At 45.6% G+C, this 27,321-nt stretch overlaps 1 protein-coding gene and 1 long non-coding RNA gene across 3 annotated transcripts in view; both read left to right on the forward strand.

Annotated features, from left to right (window-relative positions):
- LOC116963496 overlaps positions 1-1,739 on the forward strand; it is a 32,266-nt gene extending 30,527 nt beyond the window's left edge. For both annotated transcript variants that reach the window (XR_004408204.2, XR_004408205.2), the window contains one exon: positions 1,329-1,739. This is a non-coding gene — a long non-coding RNA (uncharacterized LOC116963496). The remainder of the gene's footprint in view (positions 1-1,328) is intronic.
- Positions 1,740-8,359: 6,620 nt separating this feature from the next.
- DDAH1 (dimethylarginine dimethylaminohydrolase 1) overlaps positions 8,360-27,321 on the forward strand; it is a 56,657-nt gene continuing 37,695 nt past the window's right edge. Inside the window, exon 1 of the mRNA XM_033000701.2 lies at positions 8,360-8,793. Coding sequence (XP_032856592.2) covers positions 8,488-8,793 — 306 coding nt within the window. The 5' untranslated portion in view covers positions 8,360-8,487. The remainder of the gene's footprint in view (positions 8,794-27,321) is intronic.

Below are 27,321 nucleotides of genomic sequence, written 5' to 3' on the forward strand. Positions count from 1 at the left end.
TAAGTTGCTATCAAATGTAGCAGGATAGAGATTTTCAAATAGCAACAGATCAGACAGAAGTGTGAGCATCAGTGCAGAACATCTGCAGCACATAACAAATAGTAATTTACAGGTCATCACAAGTCCTCAGGATTTTTTTGGGAAAAAAAAAGTTGTAACTGTCAGTTTGAAGACAGCACAGAAAGAGGTGAGTGAGATCTTTTACTGGCGTAACTAGGCATAGTTCCCTGCAGCTGAATAGAGATGTGTGATTTCCATAGAACTTAATGGGAGGAGCTGATTTTTTGGTAGAATTCCCACTAATCAAGTGAAAGGATAGGAGGGTTTGTATTATGTATAGAAGGTTGCTGGTTTTTTTAACATCAGGAATTCAGTTTGATCTACATTTTTGCTCTCTGTGTTTGGAATATGCTGAGGTGGAAATCTTCATTTTGAGTTGTGCTGATCTGTGGGAGAATTCTGACTCTCTGAAACCTGAGCACTGGGCTAACAGCAACTTCATGAAGGTTGACAAGGAGAACTGCAGAGATTTGCAAATGGGTGGACCTGTACAAAATAGGAACCAATGGACCAAAAGCCCTCCTGAAAAGGATCTGAGTGTTACTGTGGGCTCCAGGTTCACAGTCTCCAAATAGTATGGCTGCACTAGGAGGACCATGGCCAGCAAACAGAGAAATTACTATCCCCCTCTACTTGATACTGGTGAGGCCATACCTGGAATACTGTGTCCAGTCTGGGGTTCCCCAGTCAAGAGAGAGATTGAGAAACTGGAGATTGCCTTTCAGAGGAATACCAAGGTAATTTAAGAATCTGAAGCATGTGACATGGAAGAGGAGATTTAGGGAGCTAGGCTTGTTTGATTTGGAAAAGAGAAGGCTAAGGAGGAACTGATAGCAACCTGTGGGTACTTGAAAGGCAGTTACAAACACAATGGAGGCAAATTCTCAATAGATGCAGAGGATAAATCAGGCAGAAGTTGTGCCTTGAGAGGTTTGAACTGGACATCAGGAAGTTTTTGGTCTACAGGTGTACATGATCCTAACACCGAATACCCAGAGATAGGCTCTGATCTTCTTATTGACATTCAGAAAACTGACCTTGAAGTCCCACAGATGCTTCAGCTCATCACTCACTCAGAATCAAATGTTAAGTGGTATCAAGGGTGCCTCATCTCCTGCTGGTTTTTCTGCTGAAGGCAGTGCTCTCTGTGCTGCCTCCAGTCCCCATCGTGTGTGGTGGTACTACTTGTGAGGGCAACTGTGGGGAGTAGGAGTTCTGTCTCCTTCTGAACTGAACCTTAACTGCTCCATTTCTCCATTCTTTTTCAGCTGGTGAGTTAGGGGCATCCAGAAACCTCTAGGTTAAGTGATAAGAAGCAGCACAAATTCAAAAGGAACAAACTGATCACCTGCTGCCTCCTCAAGCCTTCCAACCAGTGTCACTCCCTGAATACTACCTGCTTCCTGTGGAAGTACCTACCCGTTGTTCCCCTATGGAGGGGAAAACAGCTATTGAACATTTCCCTTTGAAGAAGAAAAGATCATTTCACATCTATTCTGTGATGAGCTACAGCAAGAGTTATTGCCACCAGCCTGGATACATTAATACTGCAGCTAATCTACGTATCTTTCAATGTTTTATAGCTTCTTAACTCTGACACTTAGGACAGCATATTAATAAACTCACTAAAAAAGCCTATTGGAAATCTTTCACATTCTTATCTTGATTTGTGATGTATTTATCTGGCTGTTTAGCACAAAGATTTGTGCCAATGAAGCTGGCAAAAGAACTGCTTGCCCTTTGCAGGCACGCAAGGGAAGTCACAGAGTTGTTAACTCGTGTGCATACACGTACACATATAGATGTGTGTATATCTCTCTCTCTCTCTCCATATTCTCTTTCTTGTGGATACAAAAGCTAATTCCACTTTAACAAGTTTGTCGTGAACATGCAGTTTCATAGTTGCATTGCAAGTTATTGACCAAGCCAACACCACAAATGCACCAAGCATGTACAAATCAAGGCAAAAGATGCAATAAGCAAGGCTGGGAATTCATTCTCATGCAGCTGGCTCCTGGAAGGAATGGGACAGCAAACTAAGAAAAGCGAGAAATGCTACAGCCAAATGTCATTGCATCTTACTGCTGAGCTTGCAAGGGCTTTTCAGGCAATGAAAGGGAAGGACAGCCTGCTACACCTGCGGGGTGCTGCCAACTGGTCAGCTGGCTCCATAGAAAAGGTAAATGGAAAGTTAGGATAAACATTAAAAAGCAACTGAATTTACATTGCCAAGGGCTTGGGTCCTTTGGAAAACGTTAACCTGCCTCAATCAGCATTTTTAAGCTTTTGCTTTTTTAGGGAATAAAGGTATACTTTTGGTGGAAGACTTGAAGGGGAGAAAAAAAACAGCACGGACATTATTCCTCTTATATCAGTGCAGCCCACATTAGCAGCCATGATTTACCAAATGTTGTGGTTTGGGCCTGATCGGCAACCAACCCCCGCAGCTAATCACCCTCCCTTCCCCCTCCCCGCCTGGGAATGGGGGAGGGAAGTAGAGGGGTGAAGGGAGACTCGCAGGCTGAGATAAGAACAGTTTAATAATGGCAATAAAATGAAAACAATAACGATGATAGGGGGAAAACAGAAAGAAATATATAAACAGGCAATGTACAGCGTAATTGCTCACCACCCACTAACCAATCCCCAGCCCGTTCCCGGCCAGCGACCCCGAGATACCAAGATCCCGCAATCGCAATCCCGGAAGCGAGAGAGAGAGAGAGAGAGAGCTCCTTCCCAACCATCCCTCCTGTATATAGTGAGCATGATGTTCCATGATATGGAATATTTCACTGGCCAGTTAGGGTCAGGTGCTGTGGCTGTGCTCCCTCCCTGCTCCCTGTGCCCTTGCGCACGGGCAGGACATGGAGAGTCAGAGAGTCCTTGAAGTCTCGGTAGCAGCTGAAAACACCAGTGTGCTATCAGCATTTTTTCCCATACCAAACCCAAAGCTAAATCCAAAACACAGCACTCATCTAATCCCTGAAAAGGAATATTAACTCTATTTCAGCCCAAACTGACACCAAAGAATTCATCCCACCCTTCCCACAGGCAGCCTTTTTGTGCTGCCCACGGGGACACCTGCAGCATCTCACAGCAGCAGGTTTTGGATTCATGAGCCCCACTGAACAATAGCTGTGCAAGTGCATGAGATATCCCCCTTCAACTGCTGGAGCTGACGCTTTCTTGCCAAGCTGATAACATATCATACTTTACTAAAAATGCTGTCTGATAGCTGGAAAAGTCTTATTTATTCTTCCCAGGGCAGCCACAACAAGAACAATTTACAAAGCACTTATCCTAGCCCTGTTTCCTTTTTCTCTCCTGGCTGGTGTAGTATTCCTGGTATATTTCTGGGAAGTATGTCTATCAGAAAAACAAACGGTGTCTTTCTATTCTTTTCTGTAAGAGAGATGTCAGCTATTGTAATTCAACATAAATGTCCAGAGTACTAATCTCGTTTTTCAGTTGTGGTCATCTGAACCCGTGGTATCTAACCCATGTTTTTTTAAAAATTCAACAAGTAACTTTTCCCCTGCAGAGAAAGAAGGGCAGAAGTGGGTGTAAGACATGGTGAAGGCAAGGACATAGGAGCACAGGAGGTAAATAGTCCTGCAGCTCTCTCCCCAGTGATCTGTTTGTTCAGCCAAGTGAATCCAAAAGTTGACCCTGGTTGTACTAGTGCAACCTATTGTAACAAAACACGTGGGAAGACTATAAATGTGAGGAATGTCCTGCGCCTCTGCGTGTTGTCCAGGCTCTTTGGTGCCATGTGTCATGGCAACAATGCTGCCAAAGCTGACTTTTAAAGAATCAGCCTTTGACAGCTTTGTCTCCCAACAACTGTGTAGCTGTCAGCTCATGGGAATTCCTTCTTCTCTGGAGGATGCAAAATGCCAGCTGAGAAAACGCCCGGTTCATTATCCCATAGCAGACAAAACAAATACTGTGTTTCCCCTGAACCAGCTATATATAGAATTAATCTGACCCTGTTAAGTCTCTGTGAGAGAGCTTGGGTTCAACTCAGGCAAGGGAAAACACTGCTCCCCAAAAGGATTTCTCTACAGGCTGGCAGATGCACCATTGATTTCCGCCATCCAGAAGAGGTTGGTCTCCTCTTCCAGAAGTGATCTGTTACATAAAGAATAGATGGCGAGCTAAATCTGTTCAGCATTTGGAAAATGCAAAAACACTTGGGAGCTTCTCCATGCAGTGGGGTGAAGTGACTTGTTGCCTAATGTCTTTAGCTCCTCTAAATGAGGAGCCCAGACACTTAATTATTTAGTAAAAGTATTGCTTCACTGAATCACTGTGGTTTTTTGTATTACAGTAGTAGAGCAGAAATTGAAACATTCTGTCAGCTATCTGGGTGAAAACCTCTCTGTGTAGCTTTTTGTGTATCTAAAGCATGATTAAAGTAATATTTTTCTCTTCTATGGCTGTGACTTAAGACCTGATCCTGTACCTTCAATAAGAGAATGACCCGTTGATCATAATGGCAGCTTTTCCTGCAGAACGGTGTTTGCTTCTATTAATGATGACATTTGGCTGTCCAGTAGTTGCACGGTTTCCTATTGAGCTGAAAAAATTGCTTAAACCTGTATTCCTTTTAAAAAGTGAAATTCAGTGTCTCTCCATCTTTCTGGTACAGATTCCCATTGACATAGTGGGACATGCTGGTGACTGAATAGCTCAGTTGCTATCTTGTCCTGGCTTTTCACTGTCTCAAGTTTCAAGTAACATTTCATTAATAGTGTGAGATGCCCACTGAGGTTTTAGAGTCAGTGGTGCTGCTCCAGAATCTGCAAGCCATGGGAAGCACGTTCAAATTTTGCAGCCGTCTAGCGTGCCTGAGCTATCAGTCCGTGTGGTATGCGTTTGTATTCAGCGGTGATCCAAATTCTCCTTTGTCACAGTCACAGAAATGGTTCAACAGCAGTGGCCAGTCGTGACCTCCAGTCACCTAGTGGTGCACATAAACATTGTGCATTTGCTACTGTGGACATTAGACTCATAATTATATAGCTGTTTTCACTAAAACGATTATTTTCAGTGTAAAAATGATAATAGAATCATAGGACTGGAATGGACCTCTCCTCATCCATCCTTCCCCAGTTCCGGCTTTCTGCTCCTGGCAGATATTTTTTAAACTTCTTCTTAAAAATACTTGGTATAGTGGCTGCACATTCTTCCCCAAGCAATCTTTTTCTCTGCTCCTTACTGTCAGAAAGTTTTCCATACTTTTCCTTGAACTAATTTAAGTCTGTTGCTTGCCTTCTACCTTGTGGAAATTGTTCCCTTCATCTTTCTGGCAGCTTTTTACACAGCTGCAGACTGTTCTCAAGTCACAGCCATAAACAAAATGAAATCTTATCAATATGCTGCTAGTGATTTTGCCAAATGGATGAAATTTCACTATGTGTATTGATGATTTTTCTGTCATAACTTTTAAACCGTATCTCCTGTTTCAGTATCTATTCCTTTCTCCTGAAAGCAAATGTGCTATTCACATATGCATCCTCAAGTACATTTTGCAAAGCAATTTTCTTCTCACTGTCACTGCCAGCAGATGACTCTGTGTAGTGTCAGTCACACAACACCTGGATCTGCATCCTTTTCTGTATGAAGCATTTTCTTCTTTCTAAATACAGCTTTCTGTGATACTGTTTAAGTGGCCTGCAGTCTATCTTCTGTTACAAGCAGTTTTCATCATTCTGCATGAATTCCATACTGTGACACAGCTTTTTTCTTTGCCGGGGGGCAGCTTTGCTCTTTTGCACTGGTGTCTCTAGCAGGACAAGACTACGGGAAAATACAGGATTTAGAGCAAGGTAGACAATAAATACTATATCTGTATGATGACTATAGCTGACCCATTTTGTATTACTGTATAAGATGAATGTTAACATCACTCCCGGAAGACTGTATGAACACATTCTATTATGTAATGTTAATTTGTGAGTAAACTGATATTTTGTTAATCTTATTATAAGTACGCACAATTTTGCTCTGGGTGGATCTGTTCCTAGATTGTTAATGATGTCTTTCTGTTCAACATAAATAATAGTACAATCACAGTCAGCAAACAGATCTTAATTTGTATTTAAACTGCGCTGTTTTATACATTTATGGAAATACAGATTTTTTTTTTTTTAACTGTAGTCATTACTTCTGTAACCTTGTCTAAATAGCTAACGTTTTGTATTCCCAAGCCACATTGTATTCCTAGCATAATGCTATCTCATACCACTGCATGTCATAAAGAGATTTTCCTTCCTTCAGCCTTGTCTCCCATTAGATGGAAAGGTTTTGAGAAGCTGTCAGAAGTGACACCTGGCCAGCTCCCAGGGAGCAGCCATGGCCACCTAAGGTCAGCCTGGGCCAGTGACAATACCTCCAGGGCAAACCTCACTGTTCCAGCAGATGATGTGCGTACAAGGCAACTGTGTGGCATCACCTCATATCTCATATTCCTGTAATCTCAGTGAAGTCTAAAAATTGTCAGCATTTATGAATTCATAAGGTATTTATGGATGCCAAAAAAAATCCGTCTTGACTAGAACTTTCCAATCCATTGCCTGCAAGAACAACTATTTTCAGTGCCTTTTCATGTAGGAACCCTGGCATTTTTTTTTTTTTTTCAATTACAAGACAGTAGCACATTTTCTTCTGGCTAAAAGTCACAGTAACAAAAAGCAAACCAGAGTGTGTCAATGGTCACATCCCAAATCCGTAATAAGTAAAAATAGGCTTCAATGACTGTGGAAGGACCACATATTATACCAGAGACGTTATAATACCATTTGTAATCGTTTCTCAAGAATTTTAAATGTCCTACGTGATAGAAACTCAATTTCCTGTGCATTTGTTTAAGAAGAGACTCATATGTTCACATTATTCAGTGAATGACAGCTATTCAAATAACTGCGCCTATGCACGTTAAGTGAAGGCAGCCTTTACAGGGTATTTGGAGAATGTGTGGAAAATGCAGATTAAAATCTAGTCAGCTGCCATTTTGAAAACACGCTTTAATATTTCCTTCATGCTACTTATAAACCATATTCCCAAATGCTGCATATGTGCCAGTGTCCGTGACCACACAGCCAAGGCAACTGCCTGGGTTTCCTCTGAGCACCAAAGGGGGACATGGAGCTGCGCACCGCTGGGGTCCCCGCCGTGACCAGAGGGACACTTGAAAGAGCCCTGCCAGTAAAAGAAGAGCTGAAAGGAAAATTCATATTCCTCTCCTCTTCCCATCTGCGCTGGTGAGGAGGCACCTCAGAGGTACCAGGGAGGGCGGCAGAGGGAGCGGCGTGGCCCAGGGCCTGGTGCTGCAGAGGTCGGCGATGGCGCGAGCTCCAGCCCAAAGCCTCGGTTGCCTCCTGCCTGGCAGCCAGAGGTGTGCGCTAGAAAGGGCTGGCCCTCGTCCCAGATAACCTTGAATTGGGATCAAACCTGGGGAAAACAAAACATGGGGAAGTAAGGGTTTATTTTAGGGGAAAAGGTGGAAAACACTCATTGTTTCAGTCCCTGAGGCAGAGGTGGAACAAAATGCTGGTGACCCTTCTACTCTGCGGTGGTGGAAACTTTGACAGCGTAAAGGAGTGGAAGACAGTGGACACTCTCCGCTGGTAGGTGCCCCTCTAGAAAGCCACAGCCGGAGATTAGGGAGTGGCTGGCCTTATTTCCTTTGGATTTGCATTTGGAACTGCCTTCGCCATGGGACATCCTTCCTTGGGCCACACAGATAACCGGCCTGGCCTCCCGCTCTGCTGCCAGGGAAGCAGTGGGCGGCCAGCCCGCCGCATCCTCGAGCAGGAAGGATAAGCAGTCTTCTCCCCTGCCCACGCACAGCTTGAATGAGCGCAGGAGCGCGGAGGGACGCAGGTGTTCGAATTCTGCCAGGGCAGTTATGTGTTGATACGTAACTACGTGAAATTACTACGTGAAACCACGCTGTCCCTCAAGCCACGCTGTGGTAGCGGAGCCCCACGGCAGGAAGGGGCAGCCCCAACGCCTGGGGCAATGCCGGGGCCGTCCCACGGAGGGTCGGGTCGGGCCCCCCGCAGGCCCGGGCCGCGCTGCTGCTGCTGCTGCTGCTGCTGCTGCTGCTGAGGGCTGGGCCCGGCCCCCGGCGCTGCGCGGGCGGCGCCGCCGCTCCCGCCCGCCGCACAGGTAAGCGGCGCCCTGCGGGGGGCGGCCAATGGCGCGGCCCGGCCGGCGCCGCCAGCCAATGGGAGCGCGCTCGGCGGCGGCCCCATGGAAATGTGCCTGGTGGGGAGCCAATGGGGCGCGGCCGGGCCGCGGGCGGTGCTTTATCAGCTGCCAGGGCCGGCGGCGGCCGCCCGTCCCCCGTCCCTCCCTTCATCCATCCCATCCCTCCATCCCATCCCTCCATCCTTCCATCGCTCCGCCGCGCCGCGCAGCATGGCCGGGCTGGGCGGCGGCCCTGCCGCCTTCGGGCGCTGCACGCACGCCGTGGTGCGGGCGCTGCCCGAGTCGCTGTGCCGGCAGGCGCTGCGCAGCACGGCGGGCCCCGAGGTGGACTTCGCCCGCGCGGAGCGGGAGCACCAGCTGTACGTGGGCGTGCTGCGGGGCAAGCTGGGGCTGCAGGTGCTGGAGCTGCCGGCCGACGAGAGCCTCCCCGACTGCGTCTTCGTGGAGGACGCGGCCGTGGTCTGCGAGGAGACGGCGCTCCTCACCCGCCCGGGCGCGCCCAGCCGCAGGAAGGAGGTGCGGGGCGGCGCGGCGCGGTGCGGGGCGGTACGGCGCGGTGCGGTACCGCGGGGCTGGGCCGGGCCGGGGGGAGCGGATTCCCCGCCGTGCAGGTGGTGCTCGGGGCGGCCGCGCCGTCGGGCGTGTCCCCGGGCCCGCCCCGCAGCCCCGCGGGAGTGGGGGGCGGCGGGGAGCGCTCGCGGAGTAGCAGCTCTCCTCGGCGGGACCGGCTCTTGCCGCGCCTCCCGCCGCCGCCGCCGAGCCCGCCCGCGCTGGGGGTTTCGCGAAGAGCGATGTTCTCCTGCTCCTGAAAACAAGTGGACGGTGTAAACTATGACTCATCCTTTGTGGGGCGTGCGGGCTCCCGCTCCCTGTGGGACTTGGCCGGCTCGGGGCTGCGGGATGGATCGGTTGCTGGTCGGTTGTGCAGGTTTGTGTCCGTGCTGCCACGCTACTCAGTCCAATCCCTGCTTTCATTACATGTTCAACCTGAGCTCTGTTCCAGACGGTGCATTACTGATACCTGCAGTAATTGTACCCGCTGGCCTGTGCGCAGGAGCTGGTGTTTGTTTTGGTGCACTCGGTGTTAGCCTGAATGCCCTTGAACCTGATGTTGCCTTCCCTGTGCAGCCACTGCAGGCCCTGAGGGCTTGGGGGGCACGGATGTCCAGGGGACACAGGTTGGGGAGAGGTGTGAAGGATGTGCAGCTGCAGGAGTTTTACTTTTCATATTCTCAGGACTTTTTTCTTTAGCATGCTCAGCCCATTCATAAACTAGTTCATCAGACAGTGCATGCATTGAAGTGCTCCCCAGTTATCTCATTCTCGAGTTGTGAGCAGTAAATTAAACAAACCTTACCCTGTTTGAAGCTGCAAAACTACTACACTGGCAACCTGCCTTCCTGTAAGCATGTTTTAACTTAACAGCCATCTTGCCTCTTCCAGTTACCACCTTCTCTGTGGTACCACAGCTCATCTTGTGATCCACAAGTACGCACTGCTGTGCCTGTGGGACAGGGCTGGGCCACTGGCTGTGGTATAGCAGTAGCTGCTCTTGGCCACTGAGTGCAATGGATGAGTGTCTACACTTGGTACTTTTGATATAGTGCCCTTCTTTTAGCAGTTACACAGTTTACTTGAATTTTGCACAACAGCGTAGCAGTTTGAGATACCGCACACATCTTGTACACCTGCACTTCCTTGTGCATAAGCATGTGTATTTACCTTTTGAAGCACGTTTGAATGCTCCTAAATGTGACAGCATCAGTAAAGTGTTTGCCACATGCTACTCTTAGAAGCAGCTGTTTCTCAGCCGAAGTCCAAGTGTGTTTTTGCTGGTCCTTCCCATGACTCACTGCTATGTAGCTATGTGACTCCTGCTGCCATTTGCACAATCCTCTTCAGGAGAGCAGATTTACTTCTTTCCATGGGTGACTTGTCCAGGCAGTCATGAATCCAGAGGAGAGAAAAAGCTTTGAAGCATAATTTGAGCTTTATTAATTTTCTTAAATGACAGAGCAGTTGCTCCCCTGAGTTTTCTGTGAGGTAAAAAAGAAAAAAATAATTGAACAAGCATCCTCTTAAAACTATAACAATGCATGACACTGCAGCGTAGTGCTTGTCTGAACATGTAACTCTTAATTATGTATAGCAGTTCTTCCTCCTGGGAACATTGTAACAGCAGTGCTTTGTGGCAAGGGGGAAAAGATGCTCATTTCTGCAGGATGATGCCTGCCTACTCTTGGTCCCTCTCCCTTCCAAGGCATCACTTGAGGCAGCCTCCCCTCCCTGGCATGGTGACTGTGAGTCACTTGTGTTTAGCTAATGAGTCTGCTTTGTTTGAGTAGTTAGTGACCAGTTAGTGTCATCTTGAAAACGGTAAGATGGTCAAGGCTTTAAAAAGCAGAGATGTGTACATGACTACTTTGCCCAGAGCTCTGTGTGCCATGGTGGAGAGCTTGACCTGTGCCTTGGATATCTTGACACACATCTATGGTAACCTTGCTTTCATGAAGAGCCCCCCAGGAAGCAGCAGTATTTCTTGTAGCTTCATAAGAGGGTGTTTCCTATTGCAGCCATAGCTTCTCGACTCTTGCTGCCTCCAGCCCTGGTTCTGGAGGTACCAGCTGCCAGGGCTCAGAGTCCAGCCACCGAGGCCTGTGGCCACCCTGAACTGAGGGAGCCCAGCACCAGCTCCTGACCCTCCTGTTCATCCTGGTGGGTGGCTGTTGGCAGCCTCCTAATGTCTTTTCTGAGGTTTATATTCAGTTGTTGAATTCCCCATTGAGATAGTGCCTGGAGGCTGGTGGCAAGTAAAGTTGTGGCAGGCCTGACCTAGAATTTGCCCTGTTAAATGTCTTCATCAGTGACCTGGAGGAGATTTTGGCATCTATATCAAGCTGTAAACAGCCCCAAACTGTGGCAAGGGGGCCCAAGGTGAGAGGCAATATCCATGAGTCCCAGGCTGCTGTTCAGAGGGACACGACCAGGCTGAAGGAAGGGGCTGACCCATGGGGACCTCATGGAGTTGAACAGGGACAAATGCAAAGTCCTGCCCCAGGGAAGGAAGGAGCCCTAGGTGGGATTGAGTGGGTGGGGGACAGCTCTGCAGAAAAACCCCTGGAGGGGTCTGGTGGGCAGCAGAGTGGCCATGAGTCAGCAGTGTGTCCCTGCGGTAAAGAAGGCCTATAAGATGCTGGGCTGTGTTAAAAGAGCAGAACCAGTAGACCAAGGGAAGTGATTACCCTCTCTACTTGGCCCTGGCAGACCCACATCTTATCAAGAACATAGAGCTAGGCTGTTCAGTTGTGTGGCAGGAGGGGACAAGGCAACAGACATAGATTGAAGTATGAGGTTTTAATGGAGTGTAAGGAGAAGGCTTTAAGGGGGGGTGGGGGTGGGCAGTCAAGCAGTAGAACAAGGACCTGGAGAAGCTGTGCAGTCATCATCCTTGGAGGTCAAGACCCAGCTGGTTAAAGCCCTAAGCAACCTGGTCTGTTCTCATAGCTGGCCTTGCCTTGAGTGGAGGTTGGCCTAGAAACTTTCTGAGGTCCCTTCCAACCTGAATTATTCTGTGAGTGTGAAACCAGTTGTATGTTAGGATGCATGGAGTCAGGCATTTGTCAGTTGAACTGCCATGAGATCTTCTGTCGAGACAGCAGTCATTTAAAACTGGACTGCTCCTGGTCTGGTGGATCCACTGGTAGAAAATCAGAGGAATGAAATCAATTTCTTCATGCTGCCTCTGAAAGACTGTACTTCTACCTCAGCTGGCTTGGTCAGCCTCATATGAAGGTAAATGAAGGCTGCTGTGCATTGTCACTCATATGGCCAACTGGGTGACAGAGGGAAAGAGGGTGGATGCAGTCTATGTACAGCACCAGTTTCTCAAAGTGCAATCTCTTTTTATGTAACATAATCACAAACCTATGAATATTTTAGCAGTACAGTTGGTGTACACTTGGCTTAACCCAGTTAATGTAAGCCCCAACTCCTGAGCATGCACTCCTGACCGGAGCCTCCCTGTAAGGCAGGACTCAGCCAGGCTTGCCTTGCTGACCTCTTAACTGTTCAATGGACTTCTGTACAGAGCAGGCAGGAGCAGTGGGTGAAGGAAGGGATGAGGGAAGCAGGGTTGTAGGGTACCATTTCTGCAAAGAATTAATAGAGGGAGGGCTTGTGTCCAGGAAACCTGCCAAGAGGCATGTGGTAGGTCAGGTTCTGAAGCCTGGTCGGATCAGTGGAAGCTTGAAGGGCACAGGGGGCTGCCAAGGCGCATCCCAAAGACAACAGCCTGCTTGAATAAGCAGCTGAAGCAGGGCTGTTTCAGGTGCATTGTGCCTCCTGATACTGTCTGCCAGATGCATGAACTGAACAGCACTGTCTCTATCTTCTCCCCTGTTTCATGCTACTGAAAGCCCATAATGCAATATTTAAGAACTGGTGCAGTATGTTCTTTAACTGACTGGACTCCTTATTAAGAAGGCTTGTCATCAATTATTATAACACTGTATGCAGCAAGCAAATTTTTGCAATAGTTTGTAATAGCATTGATTTTACTTTCAGGCTTTATAGATACTATTGCTTATTCCTCTAGCACCACCGGATTTTTTTTTACTGGTTGTCTGTCTGGAACAAAACAAAATCTGGGGTTATGACTGTTCTTGCTCCAAGTTATTGTAGACAGAAAAAAATAATTGAATTAAATTTGGTCATGTTCAGTCAGTACTGGGAAAGAGCCCAGTATTTTTTTAGTAAAGTAGAAAAATTAGTCATGCATTTAATGATTTGTTTGCAAGAGTCAGACTTATTTCAAGGCATTATGTTTCTGTGTTATCAACTTCTGAACTTATTTTAAAATTCATAGTTTTGGGAGTTTTGGATTTGGCAGAAAGGTAAAGGCTTTTGAAGTAAGCCAGAGGTAGATTGCTAATGTGGCTAGGTTGTTTAGCTGTGTGCAGTCACCAGTGTGCTTGATGTTCAAGTTGAGTAACTCCAATGGAAATTTTGTGATCACTGATCAGATTGCCTGTTCTAGCACCTTTTGTTCCAGCAGTATGTTCTTGATTGTTTATTCCTCTAGTATAAACTCTTCACGTCCCCTTCTGAATGCGACAGGGTTAGTTGCTGAGAATAGCCCTCATCAGCACATTGCTTTTACTGCCCAAGTTGTCTTAATGTGCTTGGGATAGCACAAAACAGTATTTTCACCATTTCTCTGCTTATGCAGACAGATGGAAACCCAGAAGCTCAGCAAAATGCACCCACAGTTACCTGACCTCTTCTCAGCCACTGTGTAGGGAAGGGAGAATAGCTGGTGCTGGAAAAAAAAGCTTCAGGAGCTGCTGCAGAACATTTCTGTGGTTCATTCCTTGGCTGTCGAGAGGAAACTTTCATCCAAGGAAGAGTATTGTTGTTCCTCACTCCCCCGAGATCCATTGGGGATAACTTGTGGGGCTGCATTCCTGTGATGTAGGAGGGTAGACCTTCAGCAGTGAGGACAGAGGATGAGCAGCAAGGGAGCATGCTCGTCAAACCCTATCCTCTCAACAAGCATTGGAGAAGCCTCCTGACTGCCTTTTGAGCATCTCTGGGTACTCCTTCCCAAATCTGCTTGCTGGGTGGCAGGACCTTGTCCATAGCAGTACTTCTGCAGAGCTTCCAGCTGTGCTGGGCCAGGTAACCTATTCCTCAGTGCTGAGAACCATCAGCTGCCACCCTCCTCCCACCCTGTACAGCTTCTGCAGGGCTGTGCAGCCATATGCGATGTAGAGTTTGCACCCTGTGCTGGGCTGCAGTCCCAGCTGCAGCTTACTGCTTGCACAAATGATTTCCAGGCCAGTTGGTGGAGGCTTCTGAGAAGATAGAAGGAAAAAAGTGTTTATTAAGTTACGTGTGTATTGCATAGACACAGGTAATACTATATAGCTACTGCTAGATGCTAGACACTTCTTCCACTCACTATGTAGACCTAGATGGTTGTCTATTGCAAAGTAATAGAAAAGCTAGGCTCAGGAGAAACAGTCTTGAGGCTCTGCTAGCTCCTGAGCTTAATTAGGTTATGGAGTTTTATTTTATTTTTATAGCACGTGCTAGCACAAAAGAACCTGTATTTGCTGACTAATCACTTAAACCAGCATCTCTCTGCACAACAGGCAAAGATCTGTCTCATTTCCATGGAAGATTAGCACTTAGTGATCATTAGAGAAGCAAGAGATTAAACATTTTATTACCACTTTAAATAAATCAGAGTTCTTTAAACTGTCACAACAAATTGTGGAGGTCATGTACATTCGCACTGACCCCTTTGCATGTCCTTATTGTGCTTTGCCCTTGATGTTGCAGACCAACTTTGGTGTTCTGCCTAGAAAGCACAGCAGTAGCCACTGTGTCATTGCTTTGTGCTTAAAACAGCAGGTGAGTAAACATGGGCAAAAGCTTTATGTGAAGGTTAACAAAAATTAGGAATGACACTAGGTACCTTTCCACCCTGTTGTCAGATTGTTTTTTCTTGAATACCTTTCCTATTCTACACTGAGCCACATCCATATACATTCTCCTTTTAGCCTATTCTTTTCACCATCTTCTCAGTATAACCTCAAAATTAGAGTGCAAGTATGCAAGATATTGTCAGTGTGTTGAGAAGCACCAGTCAGACTTCAGGTAAGATGTATACCTGAGTTTTAACGTGAGTTTTGGTTGTCTTTTGCAGAGCATATGATTGGCAGAACTAAGTGTAATGATCTTCCACAAAGTGTGTGGCTTGGAGGCTTTTTCCAGGAGCAAATGGGTGATGCCTATCATGGGGTACAGAAGGCAACAAAGTAACTCTTGTCAAAATCTACATCAGTGCTTTCTTTAACATATTTCATTAGCTTTCATCTTCGTTGTTTCAGTAATAGCATATAAATTAACTGAAAAGCACCCAGTAGAGGAGAAAAGCTTTCTAAACAGTATTTAAGTTTGCCCTTAAACAGTATTGAGAAGTTTAAAAACCAATTATTTGGACAATGTAAGGTAGACCTGTATTAGGAGCCTATATAATGGTAGTATCAGTAGATACAAGAAGGGATTTGTTAGCCTCTTGAAGCAGGCTATTTCAAAAGCAGTTTGATTTGTTTATGTGGTTCTGCCCCTTCCATCTGCTTTGCAGTTTGAGTGCTGCCTCATGCTTAGGGTAGGTGGTTCTTTGATTTTAAAGTTCTTGGCTGATGTGAGCCCTATTAATGTAGGGTTAGACCTACACTTTGGGCAAATTGGCTATGCCAAAAACTCTATTTTTTCATTTTCAGTGTTGCTTCTGTGATCACAGGTTTAATGAAAATGTTAGGAAATAGCTTCTAGTCAGATCAGTATAAGTGGACTGTATTCATTGTAATTGTAAGGTTTCTATCTATAGAACTGTAAAACAATCTTTAAGTACAGTCTAGGAGCAACTTGGGTTTCATGCTTTTCTAGCAGAGGCAATATTTAGACCTTGTTATTAAATTGCGATGTCAAGTTTCTCAGGAATATCCAAGTTGCTGACCAGAAGATTGAAAAAAAGGCAGAACCCAAATTAAATGCCTGGTCTTTAATCTCCTGTGGACACTAATTATTATTGTGCAAGCCTGATGTCAGCTTTTGTACCTTGTTAATCACTGTTCCTTTAACTGTGCTAAATAGCCTTTGGTGAGCTTACGGTTCAGTGCAAATGCTAAGTGGTTAAAGGTTCCAAATAACTGTAAGCATTTCTTCAAAAAAGTTAAAAGTGCCTTTTCTGTTGCTCTGACTTACACATATGGCTTGGAGCTAGCCTGCTCTTTCTCCAAGAGATTTCTGTCCAGACTTTCAGAACGAACCTAAATCTTCTTTAACTGCCTCACTTAAAAACATTGTAAAAAAAAAAAAATAGTTTACCACAGTCACTGCTGGAATTTTGGTTTTGACATTCAAAGACAGGTTTGTTACATACCCAGTGTAGGTTGCCTGATAGTTTCATTTTTTTAATTCTGTGTTCCCTACGCTCTACAGACCTGCAACACCCAACACTCCCTGCAAGAGGGTTGGCATGCAGACTGCAGTGCTGCCGTGCTGGTCATGGGATCTGACAGCATCTCCAGAGAGTGGCGGAGCAGAGCATGTGACACAGAAGAGCTCCTGCGTGCTCTGCTTCTGCCTGTTGGCTGCTGAGATGCTCCAGCATGGAGAGTGAAGTCCCCAGCAGAGGTTTCCCGTGCTGTACCAATGGCACAAGCAGCAGCTGTTCCCAGTGCTGTGCCAGGACACACACACACAGGAGAAGTGTATATCTTAATTTTTCTTCCTCTGCCTCCCTTATGCTTCTGCTTGCAAACTCACCTCCAGTCCCATGTCTCTCCACCTTGGCCCCTCTCTTGCCCTCCATGTCTCCAAACTGGCCTTCCACAGCCCCTGTGTATTGGTCCCCTAATCCAGATCCTGATGTGCCCCGCTCCCGTGCAGCACGTGGGCTGCGGAGCTGTGGGGCTGTACATGTACATGGGAAGAACAGGAGCTGGGGTGGCATCTCCACTGGCAGGGCACACCTCTCACTGCAGGGCCAGGCTGTGGGAGAGAGTAGGTGCAGCTGTTTGCTGGTAATAGTGTGTGCAGGTGCCTCTCTGTCACATCATTGGAGTTCTCAAAACTTGATTAATTTCCCTTTCCACTAAACTCTTCAGTAACTAACATGTTCTAGGTTTATATAGTGATCTAGCATTTCCTCTGAGCAGCATGATGACAGGTCTTTTAGCTGACATGGAGCTTTTGTTCTAAAGCACTCTGTCTTGAGACAAGATATACAATGATGTTTTCAAGGTCCTTTGCTTCCTAGGAAGAGACAAGTCTCATGTTTTTACATGATACTATTTATCTAGCTACATATATAACCCAGTAGAACAGGTATTCATTAATTTTTTTATTCCCATTATCTTTTAAATGTTTGTGTTTCTTTGAAGGCCCTTCTGGAGTTGGCTTTATAAGAACAGTACTTTCCACACTCTGGTGCCAAGTTCATTGTGCTTACTTGTTGCCCCAGTGCTGCATCTTGCCAAGCTTCTTCCAGCTCTAGGGTCCTGATTATTTTGTACAAAACTCATAATGCTGTGTGTAAACCAGTGTGATTCCCTTGATGCTAGTTCAAGAATTAAAGTCTCGGCTCTTGCAGTGGACAGGCTGGTTCATTGTAAAACATACTTACTTCTGATGTAGAAACATAAATGTGGGAGAGGCAAGAACCTCTGATTTGTTACTATTTATCCCAAACCCACGTTTAATCAACAAGACCAGTTGTGTCCTTAAACTCACTTAAAGAAGTATTTAAAAAATAGCTTGTTGAAGACTTGCAGAACTCATTTTAATTTCAATAGAGAGCCAATCTTTGGCACTATCTTTAAAAAATAATTGTGATAATTTGTTTCTGGAAGGTTTATGTATGTTAATAGTAAAGGAACTGACTATTCACATCTGTCTCTGGATGCCAACTGAAATTCTATGTCAAGATGAAATTGTCTGTCTCAGCTCAGTCCCAGCTGGCCATTGAGGCAAACTGAAACAAGATTGCCACATAATTGGACACTATAGGCAGTGTTGTGATTGATTTTGGATTTCTCTCTTCTCTTTCTGGGACTTAATGTAAATGCTGTATTCCTCTGGTATTGCTGAAAGGCTTTTTTTTTTGGGGGGGGGGGGGGGGGGGCTTAAATTGATTATTCATCTGGATCTGTAATGCTGTGTGAGGTTCTGGTTACCCATCCTGGAAATGCAGTGTAATCAGAAAAGGTAGGGGTGGATGAGAAGACCTTGCTGCAGTGTAAGACTGCTTTTGCGTGAAGTGATGCTAGATAGTGCCTTCAGCTCACAGTTATTTTGAGGAAGGGAGAAATAGGAGAGCTCTATAGTATCTCAAATGATATAGATAAAATGAACTCTAGTATGAAACTTGATGACATCCAGAGACATACCCAGGCAGCAAATTCAAGCAGAAGGAAGTACTTTGTTATGCAATGCACAACTGAACTGTCAGATTCATTGCCAGGATGTTGTGGGGGCCAAAAGTACAGCTGGGCATCAACTAATGAGAGATCCATCAATAGCTGTTTAACACTTTGATCCAGATGCAATATCTGGCTTTAGGAATATGTACACTGCCTCCTACAATAAGATGGGGAAAATATACTGGAGACAGCAGCACACTTTACTTGTCCTCTTTTCTGTTATTCTTTCCTTAAGCTGCCAGTACTGACTGCTGTTAGAGTCAAGCTACTTGGATATACAGGTCTCTGTGACCCACTTAAGCTGTTCATGTATTATGAATAAGCTGTAATACCAATAGCTGTTTAGCAGACTCATAATGAGTCACTTGCTGTGATACTGAAGGTCATGAGTTGTCCAAGGACTGCCATTTGGGAGGCAGCTGACCTGCTTTAACCCTGCAGAGATTTTGCCTGTGTTTCTGTCCCACCAGGCAAAGGGAACCTGTGTACAGGCTTAATCAAGGTGTCTGATGGCATAAGATGGACCAACACTAGTACCAGAAATTGGTGCTCTGAGGTCAGATGTTGATTTATTTTTTCTTCCCTGCCTCAGTTTATTGATCCTAGCACACAGATAGTAGAAAATTTAATGATTCCACCATTAAGACAGTCAGAGATATTTTATGTCAACAGTATAAAAAGTTCCTCCCCCCCGCCCCCAGCAAGTCAGATTAACCCTAAGAAACAGTGCACACTTTGTAAAGGAGAGATTTCTCATTGGGAAATGTTGTTTCTAGCTTTTCCACATCAGCTGTGAAAACACATTGCCATCCAAGCTTTGCAAAATGATTCTTAGAAAGGCCTACCAATGAATGCTTGGCATGCAGAGATTTGATATATCAAGAGACAGGCTTAATATTATGGAAGACAGTGTCCTAGAAGAGCCTTTGCAGAAAAGTGCAATGAGGAGGATGGTCTCCCATGGGCTGTGGGATCTATGTTGTCATGGGGCAGTTGATAGCAGCTGATAGCCTGCCAGTTTTTACAGCAGAGGTGATGGACAGGCTTTTCTTGAATAGCCCGATACAGTTTAAGTGAGCCTAAAAATGGCAGTTTCAGTGACAGGAAATAGTTGTTCTTTTTCAGACCACGGGGAACCTTTTGGAAAAGGCATTGCTTTTTTCTGCCCTTATGCCCCTGTTTCACAGCTAATCGAATCACTAAAAATTTGCAAAGCAGAACTGCTGGTCTCTTTATGCCTGCAAATGGCAGATGCCAGAGACATTTCTAGGTGGGTTTGAGGAATGGCAGGCTGCCAGGAGTGGCATCCATCTTGTTATCAGAGATAATGCCATGAGCAGCCTGAAAGCAATTTCTGACAGAAGAGCATCAAGCCAGCTGTGCATCATGCAGGGCTGACTGGAAGGCTTTTACAGAAATAGGACTAGAACTGGTGTGGACAGTGTTGGATGGTAAGCGCTCTTCTGTAGCCATATTTCCAAAAGTCCTTCCAGCCACCATCCCTTTGCATGGAAGCCTGGTGTGGACCCATGACATTTGTGGTGTCCTGATCAAACAGGGGCTGTGAGAGCCTGGGACGTGTAGGTGCTACAGCCTGCTGGGCAAGGAAGAAGGGCTCTTGTGCTGCATCTCTGCTGTGGTGCTGGTCTCTTGGCTGCAGGAACACTCCCGATGGGTTTGCCTGATCCAGTAGCTGGAACCATGGCTCCCCTGCAGCGCACATTGCTGTGGCACCATGTCCTGGCCATGCAGGATGACTGAGGAATATCAAAAGTAAATGCCAGAGAAGGCAAAACTGATACAAAGAAGGGTGACTGCTATCCAGGCTCTGACAAAGGCAGCTGGGTTGTGGTACTGATGGGGGGAAAATATTCCCATGACTGTCCCCTCTGCTAGCTGCAAGTGTGTGCTGTTCCTCCAGGGGCTTGCTGTTTCATGTCCTGCCTTTGATATTTGCCAAGCATGGCTTTATCTTTCTTATTTCTCCATCCTTAGGGGAACATTGGCACAGATGTCAGCAGCCACCAGAAACCGCGAAAAGCTTTTGTGCAATTGAAATGTGCTCTGTCCGCGCTTCATCCTAAGGACTAAAGGCACTGCTTGTAATTCTGCACCAGGCTTCTCTGATTTTAACCTAGTTTCCACTTTGCTTAATTTCCTTACCATCTTTATAAAATTGCTGCACAGGACCAGAAGCCTAACGGGAGTTCGTAAGGGTCTTCCAGCTCTCCAACCTGTAGCAGTATTCCCTAAACTTTTTAAGAAATTACTTTGTATTTTCCCAGGATGGAATATAAACAAAGGGCTGTTAATAAAGCAGTGTGTAAGGTCTTACTGATATTTCTATAAATCCTGAGACCATGTCTAAAAATAGTGCCCTGTTTTGCATTCCTGAAAGCAGATTCACTGCACACCTACATCTGCCATTGAAGTGCTATGCAGGTAACAAACTGGACTTCTTGAGATTTGTATGAAAAGTATTGAAAACCCATTTTAATTTTCTTGGCCTTATGAAATGCATATTAACAGTCATGTTAAATATTTAAAACACATGGAATGGACTGCAGCTCTGGTACTAGCAGGAGGTATTAATCGTAGAAGTACAAGCGTTGTCTGCCTGCTCTGAAGCTGGTGGGATCTGGAGCAGGGAGGAGTGTGGGAGAACTGGATCTGTTGGTTTCAGTCTAGGAAGGAGCGATAGGATAAAGACAGGCAATTGCTATGCGTTCTATATGTTATGTTAGGATTCAAGGAGATGGACTTTTTCTTTTAACTTTAAGGCTTGTGCCTGTGACGCAAGTATATAAGTAGCTGTGGCTCAATCCTGTAAGGTGTCAGTGCTTAATGCAGAACCTGTAATCAGCTGTCTTAGTTGAAAGCACTTAAACTGTTTCCTGCCCTGTGTCTGCTTACTTACCATCTCTCTGAGCTGATCTCGTGGTCATGTTTTTCACTAGTGGAAAGTCTGATGTAATGTGACGTTTGTCAAGATGATATGACTTTAGCTTGAAAGAGTTTCTTAGCCTTAAATATCGACTAGGAGATTTTACACTGTATTATGGTGCCTGCAAAAGTGTGTGGTTAATAGCACAATAGAACTTGCATGCACAGTATATATTTAATATATCCTGCAATGAGTTTTAAGAACAAGCTAAATCTGTGTGGAGAATGCATCTTTAAAGAATGCTTAATCTTTGTGCCTTGCTTTCTGCATGCTCCTCCAGGGCTGGGAAAGCTGTCTCTTCATTGTTGATCCATAAAGCATCTGACATGCCTACCATATGCGTTGACTGCTCTAGTAATGAGATTTTTCTGTAGTTTTGCCCTTTTATACCTAGTTGAAAATAGATGATCTGATTAAGCTTTTCGGGAAGGTACTCCAGAAGAGCTGAAGATGAGGAGGTGGCTGCCATTGACGCCAGCCTTCCTTGTCACATGTACCCAGTCTGGTGCAAGGCATTAACCCCAGCCCTGCACAGGCACCAGAGTAGGTGATAACTCCTGTAGATGACATCAGCAGCAGAATATTTCTGAAGTATTTTAACATGCCTAAATAACCGCTCACACCATGGTATGTGTCCTCTGACCCCTGGCCAAAGCTATGAATGGGAGGGGCAGGCTCTTTCCTCCTGAGCCAAAGTATGATTTATGAGTCCAGCCCAGCTATAGGCACTCGTACTGAGAAGTTTGGGCTTCTGTTTCTAAGCTCGTCCTTAAAACCTGAGCTGCCTACGTGCTAGGAGTAGAGTTTTTGTTTTTCACAAAAGGTGTTTTTGTCCCCACTTCCCCTGCTTTTGCTGCTGTAAGAAAGCTAAGCTTGAGGCAGAGGAGCATGTGATCGTATGCAGGAGGTAGGAAAGGTGTGTTTGAAAGCATCTTAGGCTATGACTGCTGCTTGTATTGGCATAGGCTGTAGGAAGCTGAGTTTCCAGTGAAAAACTAGACTGACTGAGGGTCACTGCTCTTGAAAGGAGCCAGGAGCCCTCACAGCATCCAACGTGGTCCTTCATGCCGGTGGCATGGACATGTGCTCAGGCTCTCCTATGAGGTGAGACCTGGCATGAGGAGGGGGGATTTGTCTGAGTGCATATGTATGTGGCCCAAATTCTGAATTTACAGCAAGACTTTTTCCCAAGCTGATCTGTCAGTAGGAATTGTGTTGACCCAGCAGTGATGCCCAGAAAGATGCTCCCTGAAGTACAGGTGTGAGCTGTTAGCAGCTTACAAGTATCTGAAGTATTTAAAGAGACATTAGTCACACTGAGAAATGGCCTTGTCCAACTGTAGTGCAGGCTTGCATGGTAATTCAATAGGAGAGACCAGAAAACGTGGAAACTCTGGCTTCCTCAGTCCATCATGAGTTGCAATTTTAGGAAAATGCATGAAAGAGCTGTAGGTCTTGCCTGAGGCTGCTACACAGAGTTTTTACCAGCTATGTCATCTTGATAGAAATGGTTGCTGGAAGTACCCCAGGACTCGTGGAAAACCTAATTCAGTGTACTTGGAGGGTTAGTCGTTTGTTCTTTCCATAACACTTGCTTCTCTGGAGTAAACTGCTCCAAAGCCCTACTGTGGTGGTGTCTTACCAAGCTGTTTTCTGGGAAGCAATTTTTTTGGGGGATACCTTTAGTACTGTAGTTTCCAAATTCAGTTAATCTTGGTGGAAGCAGTCTTTTTACTGTGGAAGCCAACCAGACACCCACGGCAGCAGAGGGAAGAGCTGAGTTATTTTAAAATTCTAAAAATTAAAAAGTGTGTTTTTCACTTGCATTCCTGGGTCTTGGCCTGAACAAGGAGCGGAGGTGCCAAAATACTGCGAGAGTGTCTGTTGTTGCAGTATGTCTGGCTGAACCAGAAGCAGGAAATTCTTGTGAGAGCCTGTCTCATGAGATTGCCAGCCAGCTCTGAGCCTTGAAGGTTGCTCCTTGTGAGTGTGAGCTGGTGAGGTGGGAACGTGGTTCAGAGAAATATTTGAAGGTGGGTAACATGGTTCATTAGAAGTGATAGCAGAGTATGTGTGCATGGGGGTGGTGGTTTTCTGTTTTGAACATAAAATCAAGAAGTAAATACACGAAGCAAACTTACCTAACCCTCTTCCTTCCAGTAGAGGAGGAAATAGGGAAAACTCACTCTATGGGTTGAGTGCTTCTCTGCCAGAGCTGGTCTGCCTCTGTGCTTTGCCTTTGGGTCTCCCTCTGGTTTGAAGGGGGCCAAATCCAGCCCCCTGGTTCATAACATCCTTTTTAAAACTCGTAGGTCAGGAAATTTTTCTTACCCTAGACTTGAGTCCGCTCTAAAACTTTCCATGTTGTGTGCAGAGCTGCCTTGGCAGGAGCAGGGATGCAGGGACTGCGGTAAGAGCCCTGGTGCTTCAACCCCCCTGTCCAGTAGACTTATTCCACCTTGGCTCCATTTCAAGCCTATTTAAAAGGCCGTAGCCAGTCTATGCTGCCGTTTTCAGCATTATTGCTCCTGATGGAGCTGTAACAGTGGGAAACTTTAAAGGAAAAGGACATAATGGAAACTGATTAGAAAAGTGGAGAAAGTCTCAGAGTACAATAAAGCATTGCTTAAAGAAAAGAGGGGGGGTAAGGTGAGGCCTTAAAAGGCATGTATTCGATCACAGCAGGGCAGGAAATAGCTTTAGAAGAATTTTTTCTTTGGTCCATTCATAACCTGGTTTGTACCTCATTAACTTTCTGATAGTGCTTTTTCCTTCTGAAATCCAGGGTAGCTTATTTCCACTGAAGTCAATGTGAAGAGCCATTCAGCACCAAGTGCATGAATCCTCTTGTGCAGATTAAACAAGAGAAGCTCCCAGTGTTGCTGTCATCCTAAAGGGATGAGAAGCATGTTGAGGAAGTGCTGACGATGCGTGCTTTATTTACTCCATTTCTGTGGAGCTACAATAAGCTTCCCAGAGGCATTTGCACTATTTTTCTGTAATACAGCAGATGTGCAAATGACAACCCCTGTGAAACCAGTTGCAGTCTTGCTACTGGTTGCATTAAGCCTGTCAGATTGTTAGAAGCTCCTGCTTTGTGAAGGAATTGCCATAAAAGTTGCATGGCTTAAAACGTGCCTGATTGTTTAAGATCTTGGAGATTTATCTCTATCAGCCATTCCCTGCTTACCTAACAAATGCTGGTTTTGTGAACTGTTGTTCTGCAGTGCTAAAATTGGATTCCAGGTATTTTAAACTGTGCTTCATTATATCCTTTTGGAAAGACAGCTGGGGTTTTGTCTTGCTGATGAAGTCTAATTTGAATGACTTTCTTCATCAAGCCCGTTTAATTAAAGATTCATTACATTCTATATAGTGTAACAGTGAAAATGCAGAAGTGTCCCCTGGGCAGCCAGCTGCTGGAAGGGAAGGATTAGCTATGGCAGATCGGGTAAGAAGTTGTGGGATTAAACTGCAGTGAGCAATTTACAGGTTCGATACTAGGGGAAAATGGGAGGGATAGTGAAGTGTTAGAATAGGTTGTGTGCGTGTCTGGGGGCTTTCCAGTCCTGGAGAAGGGTGGGTGTGCACTGTGGGATGGAGTTATCCTGCCTGTGGGTAGGAGGGTAGACCTCTCGCTGTCCTCTGCTGCCTTCTAAGAAGGTTTAGTGTAGACAGCACAAAAGATGGAGGACAGACTCCTGCAACCTTTTGTGAAGCCTGTATGGTTTGCAGTTATATGGGTCTCACTAGGAAATGAGGAAACAACAAATCTGAAGGCAGAGAATGGAAATCCATAAAATGATTCACCAAGTCTGAGACAGGAGCACTGATCCTACCCCATCTGCTTGGCTTAGTTTTTGTCCCTGTATCACAACTCTGTGTGTATGGAGTAGTTTCTCAAGTAGCTGTTCAGCAACAAGCACTTCCAAAGACACCCTGAAAACCTTTTGTGCTGGGGTCCTTTGTGGCAATTGGCTCTGGGCTCTGCGCTGCAGAAATGCTTCTGTGATTCCCCCAAGTGGTGCAGTGGTGACACTGGAGCATCCACATGGACCCTTAAGTTGTAGATCCAACTGCTGCTTCAAGGTAGGGATGAAGAGTGGTGTATTGGGACCATGGGCAGTGGCAAGGCACCAGTGGGGAACGGGGAGCTCCCTGGCTCCCAGAGGGGTCCCCAGCCCACCGGTAGCTTCCCTTGGCCAAGCCAGCTGGGCAGAGATGCACTATTTTCTGTCCATCCACAGCAGATAATGAGCACCCTGAGCTGTGGAGGTGTGGGAAGGAGTCATTAATTTCTGTAAGAGCACTTGAGAGCCGTTATGTGCGAAGTGTTTGTTGATGTGGCTCTAGATTTCAGCTGCAAGTGGGAATGGAGAGATGCAATTACATCTTGGTTCTGTAATCTGAGCCTTCCACAGGTGGCTCTGTCAGGCTTTTCTCTTCTCAGCATTTCCGCATTTTTGGGAAGTGTACCTGCACATGAGACTTATTAGGTTCATTTGTCTGTTTTTGCAGTTAAAACAGAGAGGTCCCAAGGCATGGTAGTCTGCATGGCTTCCTGCACCACAGGGCTTTGCATGGCATTGTCCCCTTCTGAGCCAGGCTGCATCCAAACACATTTGTAAACCTGAATACTACAGGGCCCATTTCCACTGTCTTGTTAGGTTAACAAAATTGATTAGAAATAATCATGTGGAGGGATGATACAAGTGCTGAGCTCCTGCACTCTGCTGGGTCCAAGTCCCTTTTGCAGGAGAGCTTGGTGCACCAGGATTAACGTGTATAAATCCTGTGTGTAATGCATGGAAATAAAATGTTCTGGGTTTGGGTTTGCTTCCTGTTGGATCCAAGGTCTAGAGCAGTTCTGTTGTACCCAGTTTCTCTGGCTGAGCTGAGGGTGTGTATAGGCTCTTTGGGGACCTTCGTATCTTTTGGGCACTGGTGGGTGAGAGTGTACAGGGAGCTCCATGATGTTTTTAATGCTGCAGTACTTGGTGTGTGGGGTCTGATTTGCTGTAGCACAAATCTAGTAACTGATAGAGGGCAGAGCACAAGCTTGTCTAAATGTAGCAACTCTCTTTTTTCCCAGGAAAAAACATGTAGCATTTCATAGCCAACACTGAAAATACTGTGTTGGAAACCTTAACCCTCCATACATTTTAACTGAGATTTTCCTCATTTTATTTTTAACCATATGCATGGAGAGTGCTGGTGTCCCAGGCACAAGCATTGCTTTGGGTGCTGGTCCCTGGCAGAGCGGGCAGGTGGAAAAATGGGTACTTGAGACTTTGCAAGGCATGATCTGAACTTACAGAATCCAGTAAGAGTCAAAGAAAACAAATATTGTAGTCTTCTGTTGGAGGCTCTAGTGTGGTACAGTGAGGCAGGTAGTGTCCTGTGGAGCATCTCTGCCAGCACAGTTATGTCAGTTCTGCTCTGTGCTGGGCAGTTTCTTACAGACTTGTCTGTGTGCAATGGGAAATTGCTATTCCAAGAAATACTGAGTATGAGGAGAGATCTCCCTTAGCTTGCAAAAGTTCACTAAGCATTCCTGTCCCCAGGCAAAAGGTTCTCGTACATATATATATGTGTGTGTAGATGTGCGTAGATATACATAGTGTATGTAATTATGTAATTACTTCTGCATTGTGAACAATACTGCAGGTTTTTATTACTGCAGGGAACTATTATTACATGATAATGTCTGCTGAGAGTTAAGTCTGTTGTTGAGAAATATTTTCCATCTTGATCTTAGGCAGGTCTTAAACTTGGGACCCAGAGGTAGGAAGAAGTGTCCTAAATGATGACCCTACCTAACTCTGAAATAGCATGCTGTTCTTGCTGCCCACCTTTCTCTTTCATCCTTCTCCCTGACTCTATTCCAGGACATCTTGTGGAAAAAGGAAAAGTCATTTCCTTTAGAAATAACTGGTTTTCTTCTTCCCATAGATGTTTTTCTTCCCGTCTCTACTCTCAAGTTAAACGGGAAAACAAAGTATGCAGTATTTCTGCTGCACAGTTAAATATTGATGAAGATTAAGATGCATTAAAAGACTGAGGAAATTCATGGGACAGGAATAAAAATAAACAAAACCCAGAAAATTA

Source organism: Tyto alba, unplaced genomic scaffold, assembly GCF_018691265.1.
Source record: "Tyto alba isolate M040663 unplaced genomic scaffold, T.alba_DEE_v4.0 Super-Scaffold_1000006, whole genome shotgun sequence".
Lineage (NCBI taxonomy): Eukaryota > Metazoa > Chordata > Aves > Strigiformes > Tytonidae > Tyto > Tyto alba.